The 25,887-nt window shown below is 51.6% G+C and overlaps 1 protein-coding gene across 1 annotated transcript; it reads left to right on the plus strand.

Moving 5' to 3' along the window:
- Window positions 1-1,825: 1,825 nt before the first annotated feature.
- MEGF9 (multiple EGF like domains 9) lies at window positions 1,826-24,615 on the plus strand. Its single transcript, XM_040083604.2, has 6 exons — window positions 1,826-1,847; window positions 2,058-2,250; window positions 14,936-15,075; window positions 18,425-18,568; window positions 19,450-19,722; window positions 23,324-24,615. Exons 1-6 carry the CDS (start codon window positions 1,826-1,828, stop codon window positions 23,776-23,778), a joined length of 1,227 nt encoding a protein of 408 aa, XP_039939538.1. The 3' UTR covers window positions 23,779-24,615.
- The last annotated feature ends 1,272 nt before the right edge of the window (window positions 24,616-25,887 follow it).

Consider the following 25,887-nt stretch of genomic DNA (forward strand, 5'->3'; position numbering starts at 1 on the left):
CAGTGTTATTTTGGATTATTGCAGCATTTCTCGCTCTCCTGGGGAACCGGCTTTGCACTGGTGTCTGCGTTGCTGTTGAATCTGGCAGCTAAGGCAGAGCCTGCCCTGAACTGGGGCGATTTTGATGGGTTGGAGCGTTGGATGGAAAGCACTGAGCGCTACAAAGTCAGATTCAAGTCCAAAGTGCTGCCGTCCTGCTGGAGCATAAGTGATGGGGCAGAGCTCCATCGTGCCGATGGACACCATCCTCAGGCACTGCCCCACTCCTGCCTCTCCGTGCAGACATCCATCTGGAGCGTCAGGATGGCCTCAGCTGGTGGCTCTGGGTGCTGCTGGAGCACAGGGGTGGTCTCCACGTGGAGCAGCTCATCCCCTGTGTGGGACCTGCCCTGTCAGTGCCTCCCATGCAGTTAGAACAGACACAATGCTCGTTTCCTTTCCTTAATCAGCTCTGGCAGCTCTAATGGCACCACATGTCGAGTTCTGAAAGGGGAATTTGTTTTGGTGCATGTTTGACAAACTCCAACGTGCTCTTGCTCAACGAGTTTTCGTGGTTTCTGTTCTGGTGGCAGGAAGAAGCCCAAGTGCCCAAATCAATATGGTTCTGCTTGGATAATTGAGCTGGGAATTCAGTTTGTTACGTGAAGTGGCTGCTGAAGTGGGTAATTGCGGATCTTGAGGTGTTTGTCCTATTTGATAGTTAGGATTGGAGAAAATTTAAGTGCAATTTCACAGGTGTATAGGGACAACACGGACTTCTATGGGGATCCTATGGTGGAGTAATGAAGCTAAATGACTCACATTTCTTTGTGTGTTAGGAGAACATGGATGACAAGGAAAAAAGCTTCAAGTCAAGTTCCTTGGGATGGGAACCTGGCCTCTCCTCTCTCCCTGAAGTGCCCTGAATCCTGGCTCTTCTCAGGCAATAACAAACACCAACAGTTGTGTAAAGCCCCTGATGCTTTATGCACTATTTCTGCAAATAATCCTTGTTTATAATTCAGTCTTGGCAGAAAAAGACTTTACATTATTGAAGCACTAAATATTTTGCAATGGAAGAACAGAGATGAAGCTCTTGGCAGAAACAAATTGCCAGGGAGAAGTTGTTCTCTTTAGTGCGTTTGGGGCTTTAAAGCATTACGAGAAATAACGTGTGGGGGGACTGGGAATTCATCACTTGATCAAAAGATTTGTTTCTCTCTTAAAAAAGCAGCTGTTCAGTGCATGCCTTCCAGTACCCTTGGAAATAAGAGTGTCCCCAAAGACCATGTTTGGGTCCCCAGAGCCATCCCCTCTCACCACAGGACTGAGGGTGGTCTGTTTTAGGCAGTGGAGTCCCCTGTCCTGCCTCCAGCTCTACCACAGCTTTTAAAGTAATTTTCATGCACTTGGTGCTCCCCTGAGGGCAGATTTTCAGGGGATTCTGTGTCCCTTCTTCAGGAGTGGGAGATGCTGCTGCCAGTTCGTCCTGTCAGTATATGTTCTGTGGTAAATCAGGGGTGTTCTGTGGTGTGGAATGGAGGCTCCTAGAATTCATGATTTTGTAACCTGTTGCTGATTTTATCCTGATATTACACAGTTGTTGCTAGTCAGGTCCTGGGCTCAGACGACCACGAGGGTCGATAGGTGTGTGTGTATGTACATAAAGACATTGCATACATCTACATATAGATATATTTTAGGTAGTTATAGCCATAATCTTGTGGCTCTTCTTTGGAGAGATTGCAAGCATGAACTGTGGTGTTTCAAACCCCGGGGTGCTCCCAATGTGTCTTTTGTCCCATCATACCAACATTTTAAAGCAAAAATCATCCTTAAAGTGATGATGGGGGTCCGCAAAGGGGGTGGTGAGGCCCTGGCACAGGTTGCCCAGAGAAGCTACAATTGCCGCACCCCTGGAAGTGTCCAAGGCCAGGCTGGACGGCGCTTGGAGCAACCTGGAAGCCGTCCCAGCGCGCTGCAGGGAGCTTGGAACGAGACGGCCTTTAAATCCCCTTCCCACCCAACCCATTCTGCTGTTCTCTGACCCCCTGCCCCCGTTTCTCTTTCCCTCGCAGGAGTCCCGTGCAACTGCAGCTCGGTGGGCAGCGCCGGGTGCGACGGCGCGACGGGGCAGTGCCGCTGCCTGCCCGGCTACGCGGGGCCGCGCTGCCGCGCCTGCGCCCGCGGCTTCTTCCCCGAGCAGGGTGGGCAGCGGTGCCAGCCCTGCAGCTGCAGCCCCGCCGGAGCCACCGGGGACCGGTGCGACCGGTGAGTAACGCCGCGCCGCGCGTCGGATCGCGGCGGGTTTTGGGTCTTGGGGCGAGAGCGGCTCTTGTCTGTGCCGGTGTTGGAAAGGGAAGGGTATAAGCAGGAGGGAAGCGGGTCTGATAAAAATTCATGAAGAGTGTTCTTCCTCTCTCATGGGCTGAGTTATAAGAATATCCGTGGTTGTGGCAAAAGCCCTGGCGGCTCGCGAGGGAGTTGGTTTGTGTTTTGGAGGGGCATGGAGGCAGAACCTCTCCTGATGCCTTGTGCATCTGTTAGGCCTTGTTGGGCTGGGCTGCCTTCGTGGCATGGAGCACGGGGGCTTTGGGGAGGTTTATTTTCCAAAGGGTTGGGTTTAATGCCAGAGGCAGGCAAAGCTTTGTGCTCTGCCCATGCTGAGCATTGGGGTGGAAGCGGCGGCCCGACAGCGGAGTCGGCTCCCGCCTCGCCCGGTGTTTGCAGTCACCAGAGCTGATGCTTGGAGCTCTTGTATAATGAATGTGTTCCTCTTCATTTCACCTCACCCACCCTCACATCTTGCCTTGGAAAAGCTGGCACGCAATTATTTTCCAAGCAGTGATCCGTCAGCCATCAGAGATCTGTGGCTGGGCTCAGGGGATCTCTGTTCCTGCAAGATCAGACTGAGCAGCAGCCTGACCCACTGCGTCTCCAACCTGTGCTCGTGAGGACAGCAACTTTCAAAGCCTCTCCTTGGAGGAGAGCTCAACAACCACTCTGCAGCAACTTCCAGCCTTCCCAGGCTCCTGCTGCATTATTGTCTTCTAGGGCTGGGTCTGTGCTCAGCGTGTGCTGAACACCTGCAGTTCCCTGCCAGGGCAGGGGCTGAGTCAGAGTCAAGATGCTCTGCAGGGACATGCTGCCTGTAATTATTTTATACATTATCTTTTCCCAAACGCCCAAACGCTGTGTTGATGTCCTTCCTTTTTGTTTCAATGCTGCATTTTTTCTGCTTGCATAAGCTCTGATAATTCAGAACTTAAAAGTAACGCTCTGGTTGAGGAGAGTGACCTTCTTACTGAAAGAGGCGATTCTTGGGGGTGGAAAGTATGAAGGGTTTTTTTGTTGGTTTTTTTCTTTTTTTTTAGTGGCTGTTTTAGGTATGGGAAGATGTGCCTGGAATCATCAGGGTTTGCCACAGAATTGAAAGTGTGATTTTTGGTCAGATCTACTGGAAAGGCAAACTGGGCAGAGAGGCTGGTGGGGCAAATCTTATCTTTGGGAAATGGGAGAGGAGGGAAAGTGCTGCTGGAGCAGCTGGGTTAACTGGAGGGGAGCGTTCTTGCCCCAGCTCTGAGTTACTGGGCAGTGAGTGAAGCATGGACATGTCTGGTGTCTCCCCATGTCTCACTGCGTGGGGCGAGCCGAGGAACGCCCTTGGGAGCTTCAGGTGAGGAGCTCTGAGCCGTGAAGGAGAATGAGGTGGAGTTGGAGCCAGAAACAGCAGGGACCTCCCCAGCCTCTCCCCAGCACCATTGCACAGCCTTGGGGGACGTGGGAGAGGCTCATTCTCAGGCATTTAGAAGAGACAGCACAGGGCAAGATGTGGAGGGAGATTTGGGGAGGGGGGATGTTGCTAACAGAGATCACTCTGTTTCCCTTCCCCGGCTCAGAGCGGTTTGCTGCAGACAGAGATGACCTCTGGGCGTTCAAAAAGAGGAAAATTAGGTCACTTGTCTGTGTTACAGGGCTGGGGGCATCAGAGGGCTGCGAGATGAGCAGCCTGGCGCGTAGTGATGTGTGTGGGAAAATGCAGCGGGACACAAAGCCCAGCAGGGCGGGTGCTCCCCGTGCTCCTGTCGTGTTCAAGTGGGCACCAGGGCTGGGCACAGCTCCTCTCTGCACCTGGGCTGGCTGGGGCAGGCACCGGGGCTGTGGTGCTGCTTCCCTGCAGTGGGATCTGTCCTGACGGCCGGGAGAGCCTCTTGTGCGTTGCAGGGAAATGCAAAGTGTGAATCCAGGAACGGGATTTTTGGCTCTCGTGCTGGGAGCCCTGGGTGGCTGCTGAGGAGTTCCTGGAGGAGCAGTGCGTGTCCCTCGGGCAGCCTGTGCTCGGGATGAGGCACGCAGGCATTGCCCAATGCCAGCAACCAGCTACTGTTTTGTTGACATGGAAAATCCTGTAAGTTGTACTATTTATTTGTTTAATAAAGCACCAGCCCAGCTCGACTTGCACAAGTGAATTCCTGTGTGAGGCTTCAGAGGAACGCCATGGCCGTTCCAGTGGGGCTCCGGTTGAAACAGTAGCAGAAATTTTGGACTCTGACCCTTTTTGAGGGCTGCTGATTGGAGGGGCAGAGTGCCCGAAGGTCGAGCCCTCAGGGCGTACAGAGATGCCTCTTAGGTTTCAGTCAGCTCTCCCAGGCTTTTGTCCAAGTGCCTTTTAAAGCACCACCATATGATGATTATTAGTATTGTTTCTCAGCACGCTCTCGGGCTGGCCAGATGGCAACCCAAGTCCCCTGTTTGTTAACTAGACCTCAAATGCAGACCATCAAACAAAAATTAAAAAAAAAAATCCCTTTCCTGAGGCACAGAGTTGATTTTGGGAGTGAACATTGACCTGACATGCTGTCGCTATGAATGGGCTCCGTGGCTGCTAATCAAAGGTCTGTTTTGGTGGTGGTTTAAATTTGATTATCTGGGAAGATCCACACAGATCCCCCGGTGGGATGGCAGAGGATTTCTGTGCTCTGGTGTGGGTGGTTTTTTTGTTAGATGAAAAGCTGTGTGTGGCTCAAGCTGGAGCTTGCTGTGGGGCTGGATGGAGTCTTGGGCTGCTCAGAGAGGGCTGACACATCTTGGAGAGGGGGAGTGAATTGTCCCTGCTGCGGTTAACGCCTAGAAACCTCAGAAAAAACCACATTTCTTTGGGTTGGATGCTGTGCAGATGCCTGCTAAAGATAGCTTTGGCCTGGAAGTGCTCACAGTCCATAGAGGAAGGGTGGAGAGAGAAGCTGAAGTTCCAAAGGCTATGGTCAAGGTCAGAGTGGTGGAGAATGAGGACGGTGACTCATGTGGGTGCAGGGGCTGAGCTGGAAGAGCTGTGGTCCTGCTGCACAGCTCTGGGGACAGTGACGAGTGGGGACAGTGCCTGGTAGCGGCCTCAGCCCGCAGTGATGTAGCCCCAGCCAAGAGCTGCCCCCACCGGCTGCTTCTCTCACCATCTTTTGGTGCTGTGTGTCCTCTGAGGAGCCCAGAACCTCCCAGGCTGCTGGAGGAGGGATCCATGCTGCTGGAGAAGTCACCACGCCCAGGCTGGCCGGCACACATCTGCCAGCCTTGCACCCCGATAGGATTACTTTTCCTTTTTTCCTTCATGTGAGCAGAGCCCTGTGCCTGAGCTCATCTCCTGCTCGCTAAGGCCGGGCAGGGAGCCACGGCAGGGGCAGCAGGAGAGGCCTGGGCTCCGTGGTCTCCAGTCCCAGGGCAGCAGTGGCAGCACTGGGGCTCCTCCTGGGGTTTCTGACCCTCTGCAGCTTTGCCCGGAGTGCCACCGGTGTCCCCAGCCGTGTCCCCAGGTGAGTCACGGCAGCGTGAGGCAGCACAGCACAGCTGGGGTGAGCAGGGTGAGGGGATGGAGGTTTGCTTTGAGGGAGAATTTGGTTCTGCAGCCCTTGTGCCCTGGCGTGAGGAGCAGCGCAGGCACGGCTCTTCGAACACGCGCCGAGGTAATTCTCCGTGTTAACCTGTCCTCTGGCTGAGCGGTTTGGAGGAGCAGGCGTGCAGGCAGCACGAGGCCAGCCTGGATGAGGCAGCATCCCCTCCTGGGGAGCAGGAGATGGCAGATGACTGTGCAGGTTTGGGTTTGTTTATTTTTACCTTGCTGCCAGCGCTGCCCATCCCCACGTGGGACTGCAGACTGGCCCAGGGCAGCCCAGTGTGACCCGGCTCATCTGCAGAAGGGCTGACCTGGATTTACCTCCTGCGAGGTGTTTATCCCAACTTTTCCTAGCCCAGCACTTGGGCTTCTGTGGCTTTTCCTTTCCTGAAGCCGTGGGGGCAGCGTGTTTAGCCCACAAGCAGCTGTCCCTGCGTGGGTGCTCCCGTGGGTTTGGGATGTGAACGGGGGAGTGGAGCTGTGAAGCAGAGATGCTGCTCTGAGATGCTGCTGTCTGGCAGAATGGTTCAGCTCTCAATTTCCTGCTTCCCTGGGAGGTTTTGTTTTTCTAACTTGTCCTGGTTCTGGGGAAGAAAAGTAATGCACCAGTACCTGTGCCAAGGAACAGGAGGAGAGCTGTGGCTGCTGTGGGTTTAAAGGATCACACAAGGATCATCCAGTCCAACTCCTGACCCTGCACAGACACCCCAACAATCCCACCCTGTGCCTGAGAGCATTGTCCAAACATTCCTGGAGCTCTGGCAGCCTCGGGGCTGTGCCTGTTCCCTGGGGAGCCTGGGCAGTGCTCAACACCCTCTGGGGAAAGGACCTGTTCCTGGTATTCAGCCTAAACCTCCCCTGACACATGGTTTACCTAAACCCAGGTTAACCATCTAAGCTGGGTTAGGTTTCTCCAGTTCCCTTAAAAGCTCTGAACTAATCACACACATATGCTGCCATTGTCCCTAGTGCAAACAGAGGCCTGTTAAACTGGGGTCTGTGCATCAATTTAAGTTGCTCCCTCTGCCCGTGCCTCAGTTTCCCCACAAGTAGAAGGGCAGAGGGAAGCAGAAGCCCCAGCAGACAGCTTGAAGGAGATGTCTGGTCTCCTTTGGTTGCTGGGGGCTGGAACCCCATGCCCAAGGGTGCAGTGCTCTGCTTCTTTGCTGATCCAGCAGCCTTTCCTTACTGCTGGCTGCAGACACAGCCCTGTGATCCCAATTCCTGCATGGCTTGTGCTGCAGGCTTGGCATAAATCATGTGAGAGAGAGCTCCCGTCGCTCATTTCCCGAGAAAAAACAAATGATAACGCACACAAATGAATGCCCAAGTGTTAATTCAGTGATGCTTTGGCCCTTCTAGGGGACCTCGGGCTTTGTGTTCATATTCAGGGGAATGAAGGCAGAGTGTGCCTGGGAGTATCTGTGCATGGCTGGAGCAGGGATGCTGCAGGGAGGGCAGTGGCCATCCCTGTGCGCTGCCTTTGTGGTGGGATTCTGTGTGGAGGGGCTGCTCTCGTGACCCCCAGCTCGTGGGGATTTGCAAGAGCCTGGCTGCTGAGGGTAAGGTCAGCAGCACTGGACAAAGAGCTTTGTTGAGGCCTTTGAATAAGGGCTGGGGGTTCTGAGGGAGCTTGGGAAGCTGGGCAGGGAGAGCCCCACACTGGGACTGTGGAGCTGGTGGGATGTGGGAAGATGCAAAGAGCCTGGTGTGGCACAGCGTGGACACACCTTGAACCTCACGTGAGGCAGGATTTGGTGCGGTTTTTTTAGTGCTCAGGAAATACAGGCTCATTGAAACTCAAGGTTTTTGTGGAGCTTCACCAGCCTGCAGGGCTGCTGGCCATCCCATCCCTGGAGGTTATTTGGGGGAAGTGATGGAGTTGTTTTGCACAGATAAAATCTTCATTTTCTGTCTGCAGAGTGTCATCACACTTCTGAAATGTCTCTCTTTTGCGTGGGATCTGTCTTTCCATTCTGCTGTATTTCAGCAGTCCAGTAAACCACATCAGGCACTGCTTCCCTTTGGAGATGTGACCTTGGGAGCTGAAATCCTCGAGGACTTGTGCTTTACAAAGCCCCCAAAACCAGACAAACCCCATTTTTCTCTCTAAAAAGTCTGCTCTCCCTTTTATAGATCAGATGAGCACAACCGGTGGCTCATTATCTCCCAGTAATGCCTTGTCAGCATCACTCTGCAGAGAACAGATCTTGTTTTGTAGCGGAAATTATTACATGTGGACGTCAGAAAAGCAGAAGAATACCCTGTTAAAGCCGATTTTTCTGCATGCTTTAATTATCTAAATCTCTCCCCTATTCCTGCCTCTCACATCCTTTACTTCTGATTAGCTCTCTTCCTCTCTCCCCCCACACAAGAAGGTAAAGGTGTATCTGAACCCATTTTTATTCGGTTGCAGACAGGAATGGGAAATGAATGAGTGACTGGACACAGCAGCAGGAAAAGGTGGATTGTTATCATCTCCCCTATGGCAATCATGGCTTCTCAGAAATCCCGTTATTTGGTGGATTCTCCAGCAGGCTTTGCCGTTCCCGTGTTGTCTGTTGCCAGCTTTGCTGCTCTGGCAAACGCCGACTGCCCTCCAGAAGAAATGTGGGCTCAAGTGTTGAAGCTTTTGTGGCTAAATTCTGGCTGGGGGGCGGTGCCCAGCGGGTACTTCAGGCACTGCTTGTACCCTGAGTCCTCTTCTGCTGTGTGAGCAGAGGCACCAGCAGAGGTCTGGGGCATGGAGGCACGAAACAGATGTGTTCAGTGGGGGCCAGCCCCATCGCCCTGGCATCCCCACTGCAGTGCCCTTCTCTGCAGCGAGGTTCCCCTGGCCCATCCCTGCTCATGATCCTCACAGGGGTCTGGGTTTACTCTGGGAAACCAGGAGCCACCAGCCGAGGTTGAGAATTTGCCGTGAGTGCAGCTTTTGCTCACGGGACCATGCAGGACCCCATCCACCCTCCCTCTGCAGGGTCAGTGTGGGCTTTCCATTGCCTCCCTGCCCTGCCTTCAGGGGCACCTGGAGGAGACAGCACAGGATGGAGAGTCCTGGCTGGAGAGTCCTGGCTGGAGATTCCTGGCTGGAGATTCCCAGCTTTCCCCATGGCCCTGGTTGGAGATCCCTGGCTGGTGATTCCCGACTTTCCACAGCCCTGGTTGGAGATTCCTGGCTGGAGATGCCCAGCTTTCCCCACAGCCCTGGCTGGAGATGCCCAGCTTTCCATAGCCCTGGCTGGAGATGCCCAGCTTTCCACAGCCCTGGCTGGAGATTCCCAGCTTTCCACAGCCCTGGCTGGAGATTCCCAGCTTTCCACAGCCCTGGGTGGAGATTCCCAGCTTTCCACAGCCCTGGGTGGAGATTCCCAGCTTTCCACAGCCCTGGCTGGAGATTCCCAGCTTTCCACAGCCCTGGCTGGAGATTCCCAGCTTTCCCCATAGCCCTGGCTGGAGATTCCTGGCTGGAGATTTCCAGCTTTCCCCACAGCCCTGGTTGGAGATTCCTGGCTGGAGATGCCCAGCTTTCCACAGCCCTGGTTGGAGATCCCTGGCTGGAGATTCCCAGCTTTCCCCACAGCCCTGGCTGGAGATCCCTGGCTGGAGATTCCCAGCTTTCCCCAGCCCTGGTTGGAGATTCCTGGCTGGAGATTCCCAGCTTTCCCCAGCCCTGGTTGGAGATTCCTGGCTGGAGATTCCCAGCTTTCCCTGCCGGGGGAGCTGGGGCTGCGGAGGCGGCGGTGGCCAGACAAGGTGGCCCTTTGACATTTACAGAGTGGCCTTTCAGAGCTGGGACGGGTCCCTGCTCCGTCGAGGGCTGCCCTAGAGAGCAGCTGGCGTGCCCCAGCACGGAGCGAGGAATGTGGCGCACAATGGCCCAGTGTTGGCCCCCATAAAGCTCTGCTTCTTGTGCCCTCCACAGAGGAGCTTGGCCCTGGCCCCACTGACTCTCCCACAGAGCCACCTCCAGCAGCTCTGGGTTCAGCTGAGGGAGTGGGGAGGAGAAACCCAGTGTGGGGCTTTTTCCTGCTCTCCCCTTCCCCACGTGCTGATATCGCAATAATGACTGACAGAGAAGTCAGCACGGGGCTTGTGAGGGTTCTTGGTATCCTCAGGATGAGAGGACGTGGCCTCAAGCCGCACCAGGGGAGGTTAGGCTGGACATCAGGAAGAATTTTTTCATGGAAGGGGTTGTGAAGCATTGGAAGGGGCTGCCCAGGGAGGTGGTGGAGTCCCCATCCCTGGAAGTGTTCAACACACTGGACATGGCACTCAGTGCTCTGGGGATGATCAGTCAAAGGCTGGACTCAGTGATCTTGGAGGCCTTTTCCACCTCAATGATTCTGTGATTCTGAGTGTTAACAGCGTTGGTATCCCACCCCGAGTGTCTTGGAGCGTTTAACTTTCAAATGTGAACTTTTCCACGTTGCCCAGGAAAGTGTAAGAGAGATTTACCCCAGAAAATCAGCACTGAAGGAGCCCAGCTCACTGGAGGAACACACCATTTTTGGAGACATCTCTTCTGAATCCTCCTAATCCTGTGCAGAATCTTTTTGTCTTATCCCATCAAAGTGTGACAAAGCCTTTTCACGGGGATTGTTTTAAAGATGCTCGTAGCCCAACGCGCTTTCCCTCATTCACAGGGAGCTGTTAATTGTGTCTGTTCCAGGGACACCCCCGGGCCCTGCTGGGATGACTGATGGCCATTGCTGTCTCTGGGGGCTCCCAGGAGACAGGTGAAGCTGGAGCTGTCCAGGGAAGGGCTGGTGTAGCCCTCAGTGTGCTCTCTCCTGGGGCAGTGTGTCCCTGCCCAGCTCTCCGGGAGGTGCTGAGCTGGGCAGGGTGTGGGCCTGTGCTCTGTGCTTCAAGGTGTGGACGATAAATGGATTTGGCAAAACTCCTGTCATAGGTTTTCCGTAGCCTGGTTTGAGACCCGTGGAAGCTCCCTCCTTCTCAGTCTCTGCCCCAAAATCTTACCAGTCTCATGGTTTAAAAATAAAGGCACAAGAGCTTGGTGCTGTGCTGTTTTGGCTGGGTCTGACACGGCCAGGGAGTCCCTGGGCTCTGACTGAGGCTTTTCTGGTGTCTGGGAATTTATTCAAAATTAATTTCTCCCTTCCTCCTCCTTGGGGGGAAAAAAGGAGAAAAGGAATGATTGAAGCTTGCTGAGGGTTTTCTGTTCGACCATTAACTGTGCACAGCTTGTCTCCAAACAGCCCCTCAGGCCATGGTCCTTCATCCTCCCATCCATCTTGTGCCTGTCATGTCCCTGCGAAAATCAAGACGTTTCTGTGGAGGAGGAGTGGGGACCCCTTGCAGATGTGGCTGCACATTGTGCTCTGTCTCAGATCACAGATACTTTTGTGCTCTTTTTCCCCTTGTGAGGAGGCCTTGAGTTCCTGTGCAGTCTGTTCAGCTCCCATGCCCATCCCCTCACCGTGTCCTTCCCCAGCCACCAGGCCTGGCAGAAAATCATCTGCAGGATGTTCTGTGGCTTCAGGGGCTGCCCCCTGTTCTCTGTGCCCTGCTCCTGACACTTCAGGTGGGGCCAAAACTGTCTGCAGTCCTCTTCACCAGTATCCAGAATAGGGCTGGGGTGTCTCTGCTGTGTCCCCTTGACTTCTGTACCTCTAAAGCCACAGTCCTCTATAAAATCCCACCTCAGGGAACCTTTGGTTGCCACCAGTGGCACAAATCACTTAGCAAGTGCCAGGATCCTGTGGCTCTTTCACCTTGAGAGGAGAGGAAGGGAGCTGTGGGGACCGGGAATGAAACCAGGCTGGCTTTTGCAGACGTATTTTAGGGTGCAGACTGTCCCCTGCCCCAATATTTTGCTTTTATTTACGCTGCCCTGCCCCGTGTCTGTGGGCATGCTGCTGCCTGGGCTGGCTGTGTCCTAGCCCAGCCCCAGGCTGTCTCCTGAAGCAGAACCCAGAGCCTGAGGGTGGTCAGGTGAACGAGCTCCTGCCCTGGGGGATCCCAAACCTGGCCCTCATCCCTGGAGGGTCAGATCATTCCATGCTGGATCTAAGCCTTGGATGCGGCTGTGCCCTGAGCACCGATCACTGCCTCTCCTTTTGCCAGTGCCTCGTGTGCTGGTGATGGTTTTAATCAGTAGGAAACATCTGCAGAGTTGATGGATGATGTGATGGTGATACACACCACCTACATGGTCTCCAGAGTGAGAGTATTCATAAAAATCTGGGAGAAACCAATGCTGGCAGGAGACTTTGGTTACTGGAAGTCTGGTTTTATCCCAACACGTATTTGTATCCGTTCTTTGTGAGAGCTGAATGTTGGCTGGCTTCAGAGGGGTTAATCATCATCTGAAGTGGAGTTGAGTAATTGATGTTGCTGCATCAAAACGTTTCCCTCTTCCCATCCCCCTCATTCCCCCCACTTCCCCCCAAAACAAAATTCTTGGCTGATGCTCAAAATCCAGTTCAGTCCTCACTGTGCAAGTATTAAACTGTGGGTCTTTTCTTTCAAATTTCTGGATTTTTATGGGCACAATTGGTCTGTTAACAGGATTTTTTTTTTTTTTTTTTTGTGGTTTCAATGCATTTATATCATTGACCTTTGCTTTAAAAAGTGTCTGACAGACTTTGCTGGGCTGGAGCTATAAAAAGGAGTGTTGTAAGGGGGCTTTATTCTGTGGAAGCAATGACCACAGGCAAAGCTTTATATTTGCTGAGTGATTTAATTCTTGCACATGCAGGACTTGGCTCTGTGCCATGTGTAACATGTTGAGAAAAGGTCTGCTCAAGAGGCATTCAAACCAAACTTTCCAAACAGTCTTTTTTCCTTTTTTCCTCCCCCTTTTTTAAGCTTTCTTTCCTGTTATTTCTAAGCTAACGAGTTAAATCAAGGGACTGTGCCCCAAAATGCTGAATTGAGCTCTAGAAGGGTCATTGGGGAAATAAACCTCCTTAAAAGAAATGAAATGGGACTCTGGGTGGAAGCAGGGAGGCAGAGGAGGGTGTCATTGAGGAAAAGGCTGGAGTCAGAGCTCTCTGAACTCCAGGAGGAAGCCAGGGAGGGTGAGGATGATGCAGCTCAAAAGCCTGGTCCTACAAAACCCTGCTCACATGGTGCATCCCCAAAGATGTGTTTTCAGGCTAAACATCAGATTTTCCTCCCCAGAGCGCATGCTTTTCCCTGCCTGTCCCTGCCCTCTTACAGGAATAGCAGTAGCAGTCAGGAGCAAATTAAAAAAAAAAGCTGCTTTGTGTTTGCGCTTATTTTAAACACTGTGACAACGTTTGGATTAATGTTGGGTCTTGTGAAAAGCTCTTTAAAAGTCAAACATACTGAGCTGCTTACCAGCCAAACATACTGAGCTGCTTACCAGCATGCCTTTGAGTTTTGCATCTGCCTGCTGCACTTTCAGATAATGACCTGGAGAGCAAGGAAACATCGTAGTTCTTTCTTTGTCTTGTAATCAGGCCATTAAATGTGCTCGAGATTTCAGATTCTGCAGCTATTTAATTGTGTAGCCCCTTGGGCTGAGGTCCGTATTTCGGTGAGTAGTTCCTCTTCCTTTGGCAAGCAAACAAACAACAGGAATACTGAATTATGCTAATTTCTACCAGAAGCAATGTCTTGCCCAAAACATCGCAATCTACCGCGTTTTTGTTAAAAACAACACGTCAACAGCCCATCAAACATCTATGAGTTTTAATGAGGGGCTTTTAGGAGCAAATTGTGCCTTGCTCACTCTTCCCAGGAGGAGAGGGGGAACAATGGATGAGCTCTGTGCAGGCAGAGTGAGCCCTGAAATGCTGACTTTGAAAGGTGTTTGAAAGGGGTTTGAACAGGGTGCAGGTTATACAGAGGAGAGCTCAGAGGGTGCTGCAGCATGTAAGAGCTGTCTGTGGGTGCTTTCGCCTCCCCTGCAGATAAATCATCACCTGGAGGGGACCAAATGCTGTTTATTTGGTTTGCTGTCCCTGCAGCAGGCAGGGCAGGGGTTCCTGCAGGTCCCCCAGGGCTGTTGGGGACGTGCAGAGGCCCTGGGTGCTCTCTGTCCCTTGGCTTGGTTCCTGGTGTGCAGGTGGGATCAGCCACCTCCAGCAGTGGCTGTGCCCAGGGCTGGGTGGGAAGGAGCATTTATCCATCCCTGTGATTCCTCTGAGAGCTGAGCCAAATGCTGCCGGTGTATAAAGTCTGTTATGAAAGCAAAGCGTTGGAAGCCTCAGTGTGGAGAGAGTAGCACAGAAAGCCAAAGGAATGAGGGTAACCTTTGCTTTTTATAGCTCCTGGTATTTGTTTGCTCATGGCAGCCACCAGCAATGCCCTCTGTGTTCACAGCGCAGTGCTCCACCCTCCCTGCAGTCACACTGTGCCCAAATAAACAGCTCCTGTCTCGGTCAGCTGGAGTGGAAGCCTCTCTGGGGAAGGCAGAACCCTCTCTTGTCTCTCCCTGGCTTCACTGGGTAGCATTCAGCTGGAGAGAGGGGCCTTGCCCAAGTGTCCATGGAGATGTGGGAGGGATAAGTGGGATCACGGAGGAGAGCAGGAGGGAGTGCAGGTGGCTGACACCTGCCCTGGCTGGAGCCAAGCAGGACACATGAGCTGCTGCCCCGGCTCCCAGGGGAGCCAGGAGAGCAGGTGGTGGGCAGGGAATTGTTTCCTCACACAAAAATCTGAGAGGTGCTGCTCAGCACTGATGGGGAGGGGAGAGGATGACCCACGTGGGTGCTCTGGGATTGTTCAGGCACAGTGACCACGGCTGTGCCAGTGTCCTGCAGGACCCAGGGCTGGTGCAGGTGCTCGGTGGAGCAGGGACAGCAGAGGGGTGTGGGGAGCATCTGCTGGGGCTGATGCAAGGGGGTGGCTCTGGGCCAAGGCTTTCTAGAATGAGCAATGATTTCTGGTGTCCAGCTGGAAATTGCTGTCAGGGCAACTGGCTTGGCAGACACTCGTACTTTTTTTGAGCTCCCCATCACTTTTTGGAAATGGTTGCCCCTGGGTTTCACGTCCTGCTTCCAGCAGAAAGGGAATCCAAAACCCTGCCTGCGGGTTTGTACCTTGAATGCCAGATCTCACTGTTTGTTTTTCCCTCTGCAGCTCGGGGCAGTGCCAGTGCAAAGTTGGTGTCACTGACCTGAAGTGTGACCGGTGCAGCGAGGGCTACTACAGGTTCAATGAGAGCACGTGTGAGCCCTGCCAGTGCAACAACCTCTCCCAAACCTGCGACAACTCCACAGGTGATCGTGTGCTCTTGTGACCGTGGGGTGCAGACCTCACCTGCCCCCTGTTTCTGCTTTTCTGTTCTCATTCAGCACGCTCTGCTCTTTTCATCTACATCTTTTAGCCTTGCGTACCCAAAATCTTCGCCTTAAAGCAGAAATGGAAACGCAAGGTTGGGGTTGGTCTCCTTCGAAGGAAGGCAGTGAAGGCTGTGTGCTTCAGCCCAGGCTGCAGTGCAGAGCTGTAATTCAGCAGCCTGTATCAGAAACTGGGGCTCTATTGTTCTCTGCACTTACACAAACACACAACATGGGCTTTTAAAGACCTTTTGTGTAACTGCTGTTTACCTGGAAACATATACTGTGCTGGCACTGACGTAAGGGGACTTGCTGCCACAGATGACAGGATTAGAGCTGGTAAAAGCTGGCAGCATCTAATTAATATTGCCCACTTTTAATCAATCGGCCTTGTTCATTTTCCATGATTATTTCTTTGACTGTCTCTCACTCAGATGTTGAGGAGTGCAAATGTGGAGGCACCCGTGCATGGGAGGGCAGGGGGGAGCCCTACTGCTCTGCCATCTCGACTGGAAGGAGAGATCCTGGGGGAGAACTGTTATGGGACTGCCTGCACAGCCCCCACTTCAGCCACAGCATTCACTTCAGATTCTAAATTCTCCTCAAAACTTCCAGGCTGAAAGGCAGTTCTGTTCTCATCCAGGAGCTTAGAAAGGGGCAGTAATTAAAAGTAATGTTGCAGAATTTGTTGTTGGAGAGGCAGAGCTCATGAAATCAGGTATTTCTGGGCAATTTGTGCCTGTGTGTTCCCTCACGGGCTGTGTGTTTGCAGCAGAGGAATGCCCTGGTCCGTGGGCACTGGGTCTGTGCTCCCTGAGGCTGAATTCCTGCATTCCCTTGAGGATGAATTACTGCATTCACTCCTGTACTGAACTCTGTGTGCTTATGTCCTACCAGTATTGAAGGATACAAGGCTGTCACACAGGATACAAGGATGTGCACACATCAGCTGTGTTACTGATTTGGAGCTGGGTGTGTGGGTTTTGTGAAGGAGGAGGATAATCTGCTCTTCCTTTTTTTTCCCTCAGTGTTCCTCCTGCTCTCAATTTATCAAAGAAAAGCCAGCACAGATCTTGCTCCTGGGATGGGGCTGCTCTTTCTGTTGGGATCGTCCAGTGCTGCCCACAGCGTTGCTATGAATACCCCTCATTTTGCCTAATGATCTATTGTTGATTTGACAAAAATATTTTTTTTAAATTTATTTTTTCTTTTTAAATTTTCCTCCATCTGCTCTGTTTGCTGCTGTGGCTGAGGGAACCAAACAAAACCAGAACAGAGAACGAAGCTGATTAAAAATTAGATCGGACGCCTGCTCTAGAGACTGCACTCTATGTGACCTCCCCACTTTACATTAATTCTATGTAGCCTTTGTCCAATTTTCAAAGTTTTTTCCCATTAATGCTATACTTTGGGCTCCCTCTGCTGGCTCTGCAGCCGGCTCCTGCTTGGCATCGCTCTGTCCAGGAGGTATATTTAAAATTACTGGGCATAAATAAATAACTTGGGCAGCAGGAGCTCCTGAGCCGACAGCATTTCCTGTGCCACGACCCTTGGACTCCGTGGTGTGTGTGACTGAGGTGGGCTGGTGCTTCCCAGCTGGGGTCCTGGGAGGTCTGATCCTTCCTGAGGGCATTATCAGGATGAGGAGGGCTATTAATTATTAAGGCTCTGCACAGCGATACCCGATTGCGTGCCTGGCTGGGCAACGTGCTGACTCAGGGAGACACAGCCATTGTGCAGGGCTGGTGGAGATGGATGTGGGGGATTTCTGCTGATGGGAACGACATTGGTCCTGAAATGACCAAGGCACCACGGGTGTGGTTCCAGATTTGTGCCCCTGTTAGTGCCTGGGGAGCAAGTCCAAGTGCTTGCTGTGACCAGGTGGGTGAACTTCCCCGTCCGAGACATCCATCTCACTGAAACTGTCCATCCAGGTTTGCAGCTGGAGAAACCGAGCATAGCAGATAATCTTCCCCTTTAAACCTGACATCTCTCCCACAAAAACCGCTGGCTCGTGCCTGACAGGCTGCTGAGGGAAGAGCAAAGAGTGTGTGGGAGGTGATGCTGAGCAAGGGGTGCTGGCAGGGCCCTGCTGGGTGCGTGAATCAGCCGCTTCCCGGGTTTGCTTCCTGCCCTTGGCATCAGGCTTGGCTGCAAGGACATGCCAGGCTGGCTGGGGATGCTTGGCTGTGGAGTCATCGCTGTGGCAATTGAGGACCAGCAGCAGTGTCGGGCTTGTGAGGGAGCCAAAGTGTTCTGATGTTAATAAGAAAATCTGCTGTGGTCTTTCTAACAGTCAGCATAAACCTCAATCAGGATTTTTTCCTGTGGTTGATGTTGATATGAGACTTCCCCATCCCCCAGCAGCGCTGCTGGATCAGCTCAGTGGATCTGTCTGTGCTCTCACGCTGCTCTGGGGTACCCTGGTTTACAGAAAGGCCTTTTGCCTTAGCAGAGTTTGGTACATGGGATTTAATCAAATCTTCCCTCAGCTCCCTGCCACCTCACCGAGGAGCCAGCTGAATTGCAGCGTGTTCCTGGTGATGGATGGGCTTTATATAGAGGCTGTGCTTTTGTAACTAGGGAGATTTTTCTTCTTGGCCACAGCAGTATCAAAATGCAATTTGGAGGCCATTAGGACGCGGCGTCTGTGAAGACACGGCACGTCGAGTTTCTGATTCAGGGGCTTCCCCGGGAAGGGCAGGTGGCTCACGTGAGCCCCCGCTTCTCCTCTGTTTCTCTGGGAAGGTCAGTGAGTGCTGCTGCCTTGTCCTGGGGTGGAGGAGCTGGAGCCACGCCGGTGGGATGGAGCTGCCTGCCCCCAAAGCAGGACGCTGGCATGTCCTCACCCCTGACCGCCAGCTCTGGTGTACAGGAAGAGGCTGCACACCAAAATCCAAAGGCATAAACCTGAGGGACCCTTCGTGAGAGTGGGGGACTTGAAGCATCAGTGTTCCATCTCACTGGTACAAATGCAGACTGACACTGCTCTCCTAGAGGAGGATTTTAACGCTGCTAACTCGTGTTTACCTGCAGTGACCTTTCAGTGGTGAGCTGTGGGGCCTCTCTGCTGGGGCCACCTGCTTGTTCCCATTATCTGTGTGCGTGTGGAGTGAGGGGATGAGCATCAGAAGGTCATAAGAGGCCAGGATCACGTTTTGGCCAGAGGGCATCCAAAACCACCTGTGAGCTCTGATAACTGAGCGTGTTCCACGCGGATTCTTGCTCCAAATGTTCTGCTCCAGTTCCTGCTGCTGAATGTTTGCTTGTTCTCCTCTGTGTTCTGCAGGCACCTGCCTGGACTGCCAGGAGAACACCGAGGGGAAGCACTGTGAGCTCTGCAAGGAGGGTTTCTATCGCAGCACCCATCCTGCCCACGGCTGCCAGCACTGCCCCTGCTCCATCGTGGCATCCACCGGCACCTGCCACATACGTGAGGCTCTTCTTTTGGTCTAATTCCTCCTAATGAGCTGCTCTCCTCAGTCAAACTGCCCCTCAGAGTGTGTCAGCCCAGCAAGGTGTTTTACAGCCTGTGGAGCTCCTGTCTGTGCGCACTGGAAGCAGCACCTGCTGCGATGGGTCCCTGGTGTTTGTGTTGCCTCTTGTGAGAGCAGCTGCGCAGGGGAGGGATCAGAATCACCAAATGGTTTGGCTTGGAAGGGATCTTAAAGTCTAGTTCCAGCTCCCAGCGTGTTGCTGCAGTCTGCTCTGAAGAACCTGCAAAGTTTTGCAGAGAAGCTGCTGAGTTTTTGGCAGCCAGGAGGGGGTCAGGAGGTGCTCAGCAGTGCCATGCAGCCCTGCATACCTCTGAGTCTGCTTCCGAACATCTTCATGCAGAGATTCCCCAATGTAACTGAGACAAGTCAGAGCTGTAATAGTCATATGTAAGACTTTTTTTGATATTTCCCTAATGCATTTTGCAAGCAAGCTGCTTCTGGCTTTGTTTAGGCCCAAAAGTTCTTTTGGATTGCAAACATCCCTGGTATAATTCCAGCTGTTCTCTGAAATTGCCTGTTGGAGATGGAAGTGCTCAGGAGTAAAAATCTATTTCCTTAGCAACGTGCCGAGTTTGCTTTGAGGCATCAGAAGTCCCCAAAGCTGTCTTTTCCCCTACTAACAGAGAAAGTGCTGCAGTTCAAAAGCTGTGTTTTCAGCTCCAAATCTGAGATCGGTCAGTGCTTGGTGGCTGCTGATTTTTGTCAGGGTGCCTTGTGCTCAGCTCCCATAGAACAAACCCCACAGCACAAACCCCACAGCACGGGTGTCCCTGCAGGGGGCTGTGACAATCCCTGCCTTGCTTTCTGTGTTCTCCAGAGCCCGGCGAGAGCGTCCCGAGGTGTGACGAGTGCAAGCCAGGCTACACTGGCCTCAACTGCAACCAGTGTGACAAGGGCTACTACAACTCGGACAGCATCTGCGTGAGGTGCGAGTGCAACGGGAACGTGGACCCGGCGCTGTCCCCCAGCGTGTGCCGGCCGGACAGCGGGGAGTGCATCGGCTGCCTGTACCACACCACGGGCTTCCACTGTGAGCTCTGTCAGGAGGGCTACAGCAGGGACTCCGAGGGCAACAACTGCACCAGGAGAGGTAAAAAATGCTGCTCAAGTCGGTGTGGCAGGGCTCGCTGTGCAGCTGCCCAAAGGTTGGAGAGGGAATGCTGTTAATTGTTCATATTAGTTTGGATTCATCTGGCTTCTGGGGCAGAGAAGAAGACCAGATCTTTGTAACAGAATCACAGAATGAATTAGGTTGGCTTTAAAATCAGTCCAACCTATGACCTAACACCTCCTCATCAACTAAATGTCCGGTCTTTCTTTAAACACGTCCGGGGACGGTGACTCCACCACCTCCCTGGGCAGACAACTCCAGTGCGCAGTTGTTTGTGCCTGCTGGCCTTGAAGGGTGGTTTGGAGCTGGTTCTGTAACCATCCTGATTCCAGACCCTGGCAGGTACTGCTAGTGAACAAGTTGGAAAAAAACCCCAATCTATTTGTAGTGTATTTGATGTGGAAGGAGAGAAAATGGTTCTGGAGTTGTTCCTTCAGTGGTTATCTGGAGGTTGGTTTTCATGGTGGATGTCCAACACCATGCATGGAAACATTAGCAGTGTGATATTTTAGATTAAGGAACCCAGAGTTCAGGGAAGTATTTGGGCACAAAGAGAGATTCAGTTCAGATCTTCCATCAGGAGCTAATGTGGTTTTCACTCCCGTGCTGCTCTCTGGGTGTACAATCACAGAGTCCTTCCCTGCTCAGGGAGATGATCCAAACAAACAAACAAAGTTGGATGCTCATTAGCTGTAACAGGGCTGGAAATGGCACTTTTACATCAGCTCATCCATTACCTCCCCCTGCACAGCTCTGGCTTTGTGCAAGGATCCACATGACCTTGTTGCGTTAAAATCTGTATGTATGGCTTTGCTTAGGTACTTGCAGTTTTCACCATTCAGTTTTATTTAAATGGCATTGTTATAGCCAGTTCCTGATGTGGGGAAAGCCTGTCCCCTTTCAAGGGGGCTAGGACATGCTCCTTGAGCTTTCCTCTCTCCCTGACACTTAGGTTTTCCCTTCTTTATTACGCAGTCAAAAAGATGTCCAGCTTCTTTCCTATTCCTTAAACAAAAATTGCCTAAAAACCGGCATGCTGAGCATTACTGAGCATTAACTTGTTTTAGTTTAAGATTTTCATAAATCACCAGTGCATTTGAGTGGCGTCTGGAGTGAAATCATCACCCAGGCTCCGTTTCAGTGGTCTCAGGTGAAATGAGACAGCAGGTTCTGTCCAGCCTGGGCCAAGCTCATGTACCCACAGGGGCCATCCGGAGTCTTAAGCCTGACCCGGACTCTGGTGCTTTCAAGGCAGAATCAGAGGCTATTGAAAGGACCAAAGTGAGTGTTTTCGGCCCCAGAGCAGGTGCTGCTCCTGCTGCCGTGGGGAGGCACAGCAGGGACCCAGCGCTGGTGCAGCGTGGCTCTGTGCCACCCAGCCAAGCCCCGCGGCCTCCCCGGGAACGGGCGCGTGGCCTCCTGCCAGAGCTCCTCCAGCGCAGGAGGCAGCAGCAGCTCCCAGCAGCTTCAATCAAGCAGCTGGATCCGAGGCTCCCGTCAAAGCTGCCAAAGCAGCCCATGGAGAGAGCAGCTGCTGCTCTCAAGGAGCTGCTCTGGGACATCTGGAGAGCTGGCACGGCCCCGGGAGCGGAACAGGCAGCGCCGTGTCACGGCCCGGAAGCGGCGCCACGGCCAGGGCCCGGCACTTCACCGTGACGTTCCTGGGAGTGCCAGGAAATGTCTTCACTCGAGGCTCCCGTGCCAGCCCTGAGCTGATGCTGACTCACAAATAAAGCCCACAAAAGTGCTGCTTCCTTGCTGGTGAATCAGCCATTGTGTCGGTTCTGTTTTTCCCCTACTTAGAGCTACTGGCAGCGTTTGCCAGGGATTGAGTGTTGGTGAAGGAATTTGGAAAAGGATGACTGAATTCCTCATGCCCTTTTCCCAAAGCCAGAGGTTTTCCAGGAATCTCTTGCTGCTATCGTGTTGCTTCCTGTTGCAAAACTTCGCCTGTTATACCGCAGAAAAATGCCTTCTGGCATTCAGCATCCTGAGTGTCCTTATCAGCCTAAGGCAGGAGCTGCAGAGAACAGAGGAGCTGCTGCAGGGAGGGGACTCTGAGCAGGAACCTCAGTTAGGTGTGTGATGCCCCTTCCAGAGGAATTTCTTTCTCGGTTGCCTGAACAGGGAACGTGACAGCCCAAAGTTAACTTGTGGGAGTTCCCCTGAGGGCCCATGGCAGGGCATGTGCTGAATATTTCCAGCTCCTGTTGCCATTGGAGATGCAACTTAGTGCAAAATTAGTCCTTCGGAAGTGACTCTCCTCCTCAATCATAATTAGTAGATGTTCAGGAGAGCTGGAAGCTGGATCCATACAGCATGGCACCATCAGCTGTAATTGCTGCAGCTGTATGTGGATTTAAAATGAAGTTGCTTTTCTGTTGGCAGGAAGAGAGTGGGAAAGAGGATGCAGAGAGTCCTGTGGAGCAATAGGTGCAGAGAACATTCTGGCTGATTGAGGCTTCAGCTTGTGGAGTGTTCCTGTTGCCTGAACTTGAGAATCTAAAATAGATCAGGTTATTCATGTGAGGAAATGCTTTATTAGCTACATTTGTGAGCTTAATACTACAGATTTATGGTGCTCTCTGAGGTCTGTAGCTCAAAAGGTTTGATGCGGGCGTAATGAATTCGCATCCCACTTCTGAGATCTCAAGGTTACCCTGACTCCTGAACTGAGAGGGGAGTTATCCCATGGCTGCTGGAACCAAGGCAGGTTCCTGGCTATTTAGTGCCAAGGAAAAGACAGAGCAGAGTCTGGTCGTTCCCATGTTCTCATCCTTCCTGTGTGCACCTATACCAGCAGCTGAAACCAAACCAAGATCCCAGCTGGCCTCTGCTGTGTTCAAAAGCTTCTGAAGAACATCCACAGTCTTTTTTGGTTGTGATTTGGTGACCTTCTGCTTGGGCTGTGTAGGCTGGGCATCTCTGTGTGGCTCGTGTACGACTTCATTCAAAAGCAGAACTGAGGTTATTTTGCCCTTTTACCTAAAAGTGGCGCGAACACTGAACCCACTGCAAAATGCTGGGGCAGCTGAGTACTTGTGGTTCATTTTTTCAGTTTTGATCTTCTTGTTTGTACAAGTAGGGCAGAAATAATAATACTGTGAACAAAATCCTACGTGCACTGGTTGTGAAGGGTTTAAGCTCCCGGAGTGGCTGTGTCAGAGTGTGCAGCCCACACAGACACCAAGGGACACGTTGGTTCAGAGTCTAAACTTGCTGAGCTTGGTAAAACCCCATTTTAAAACCCTGGTCTGAACAGGAGCTGGACTGGGACTTGCTGTCATCATCAGCTCCTGTGTTGAACCCTGAATCCTGACTACTGCACCTGTCCCTCAGCACCAGACTGTTCAGACGAGTCCTGTACTCTGTGGGCACTTAGCACACAGAATTATGTTAAAAAACCCCAAACACAACCCTGCACAGACATTTTCTAAACTGCTTGGAAAAAATACCAGTTTAGCAGTGTAGCCATAATTGCCATAATAACTGTGATACAAATGTCAAATCTCTTAGGTTTGTGTTTGATTTTCAGCTCAGTGGATTTTTTTTATTGACCATTTTTTAATTTGCTTTGTAGAAACCACTCTTGGCCCGGAACCAACGGAGTTTACAACTTCTGCTCCAAATACCACCAAGGCCACCTCCTTTTCCACAGCAGTGCTAAACAGTACTTTGTCACCAACAACTCTACAGACAATATTTCCTATAAGCTCTTCAGACAACAGCACCTCTGCTTTCGCAGATGTCTCATGGACTCAATTTAACATCATTATTTTGACAGTGATCATCATTGTTGTGGTCCTACTGATGGGCTTTGTGGGTGCTGTCTACATGTACCGTGAGTATCAGAACAGAAAACTTAATGCTCCCTTTTGGACCATTGAACTCAAAGAGGACAACATCAGTTTCAGCAGCTACCACGACAGCATTCCCAACGCTGACGTGTCGGGGCTGCTGGAAGATGATGGGAATGAGGTGGCCCCGAATGGACAGCTCACGCTGACGACTCCCATGCATAATTATAAAGCTTAGAAGTCATCCAGCTGTTCCAAAGTTTGCTTCTCAAAAAGTCACAGGGCTTGTGGAAGGGGTGTCAGGATCCGTGCCAAGGCTCCACGCAGAGGAATTTGCTCTTCAGATGCTCTCTGGTGCCAGGCGTGCTGTAGCTTGCAGGTGAACAGAAGACAGTGCAGTACATCTGAATTTCAGGTAGTGTGGTGGAATGCATTCAGTGTCCCGTTCTCCATAAAGATCCATAGAATTTACTGTTGTTATAAACTGGATTGTGCTGAATTGAAGCATTTTTTAATGAAGTGATGGTGGGGTGGAGAGAGCAGAACCCGATGCAGAGTCAGAAGCTACTTGGTTTCCAGCCAACCCAACACTTGTGTCTTCATCCTTTAGTTTCATAAGTGGCTCATGAATTAACAGTGGAATTTCAGGAAACAGATCTTTGGAAAGGCATCATCCTCGTTCCTGATAGAAACGTGTTTGAAAAGGAGAACAAAAAAAAAGAGGGAAGTAATTGTTCACTGTACTACCAAAAGGCAAGTAGGAGGAGTGAGTTGCACACTTAAAAAAGTCACCATTATCTGTTCCCACTAAGCAGGGATACAGGAAAAAATCTCAAGAACATTTGAGTTAGGGAAGAGACTAAGCTTTTCCCTTTCTAGTATTTATACAGGGTGATGATGCTATTAAGACATAGCAATCCATTTTTTTCTAGAAGGAGTTGATGAACTTGTATAGTTTCTGTGCAAGGGAAGACGACAAGACATCTCAGGGTTGCCATGTAAAAATAAAAGCCAGGCTTAATACCCTACCCTGATAGAAATGGTGTGTTCTGTATATAATATGTAATATAACTCCTTGGAATTGTATTTGTAATTATTTGTAAAAAAGACAAGCAGCCAACTGACCAACCAAAAAATCCCCAGCAACAAAACCATGAGCCCCTCCCCAACCTCCCCCACTCCCCAGGTCATGTTTTATCCTCTAGGTTTTAATTGTACAGCGGTTAGTGACATTGTTTTAAAAAGAAAAAAGAAAAAAAAAAAAAAAAAAGGATTGTTTAAAATACTGTAAATGAGATGGCAATATTGTTGGAGCTGGGCCTCTGGCAAACACCAACTGCTTAAAGCTTTTCTTCCACTGTCATTGAATAACTTCTTTTTTAGAGAAAATGTGAGTGCTCCCTACTTGCATCTGTCAAATTTTGCCATTCCTTCAAATACGGAGTGAATACCAGTGTTGCCATGACTGGGGGTGAGTAGGTGTCCAAAAACTGGATGCACCAATCTGTTCCTTGCTTTTCTGTCTCTATACGAAATGCAAATACACTGTCACAAACACGCTGAGAGCCTGGGCTCGGTGGCTGAGGTTCTCCCAAGTGGGTGCTCGTGGCGTGGAGGGATCCCACTGCCATCCCTGCTGGGCTGACACGGCTGGAGGGCTGAGCTCAGCCTCCTGAGGGCCAAAAGCAAAGGTCTCCTGCATCTGGGTGGAAAGAGCTTTGGGCTGAAGAGCTCGCAGGACCCAGTCTGCGCTTCGAGGCTCAGAAGGTAAAAGTGCACAGATGTTTTCAGAATTTAAAGTAGCACAAGGTGGTGGTGGTGGGGAATCAGCTGTCAAAAAAAACCACTACAGGGAAAAGGTTTTACAGATTCCCCTGGTTTTGGTGGGAGGCTGGTGGGCAGAGAGAACAACTGACAGGCAGCACTGCACAGGGAGGTCACACCATGGAGCTGCTGGGTTGGGACCTGCAGTGTGTGTCCCTCAGGGCAGGGGCTGTGCTCCCTGTGCCACCTGTCACACCCCTGGAAATCAAACCACTGCATGGAAACAGGGCAAGAAACAAATAATTCTCCTCACTCTTGCCCAGCCTCAAAGCTGCAGCTGCGTTTGCTGTGTGTGGTGGGACAATGGTGATACAGGAGCTGGTGGACGCATCCTCTGAGCCAGGACAAAGTGAATATTTCTCCAGATGAGAATTGGTAGAGAGAACATGTTGGTTATTTATTTGGTTTTTGGTGCTGTGAGGAGGTTTTTTTTATCTTTGGAAACTTGGGAGGGGGGGAAGTAGGTGATTCAAACAGATACTCAAAGATGTCATTTCTGCCTCAAAAACTTGCCTGATTTAAA

Source organism: Hirundo rustica, chromosome 20 (assembly GCF_015227805.2).
Source record: "Hirundo rustica isolate bHirRus1 chromosome 20, bHirRus1.pri.v3, whole genome shotgun sequence".
In the NCBI taxonomy this organism is placed as follows: domain Eukaryota; kingdom Metazoa; phylum Chordata; class Aves; order Passeriformes; family Hirundinidae; genus Hirundo; species Hirundo rustica.

Coding starts and splice junctions, on each gene's coding strand:
- MEGF9 (XM_040083604.2), top strand. CDS start 1,826: ATGGGGGTCCGCAAAGGGGGTG. Junction 1,848..2,057: donor GGGGGTCCGCAAAGGGGGTG/GTGAGGCCCTGG, acceptor TTTCCCTCGCAG/GAGTCCCGTGCAACTGCAGC. Junction 15,076..18,424: donor AACCTGCGACAACTCCACAG/GTGATCGTGTGC, acceptor TGTGTTCTGCAG/GCACCTGCCTGGACTGCCAG.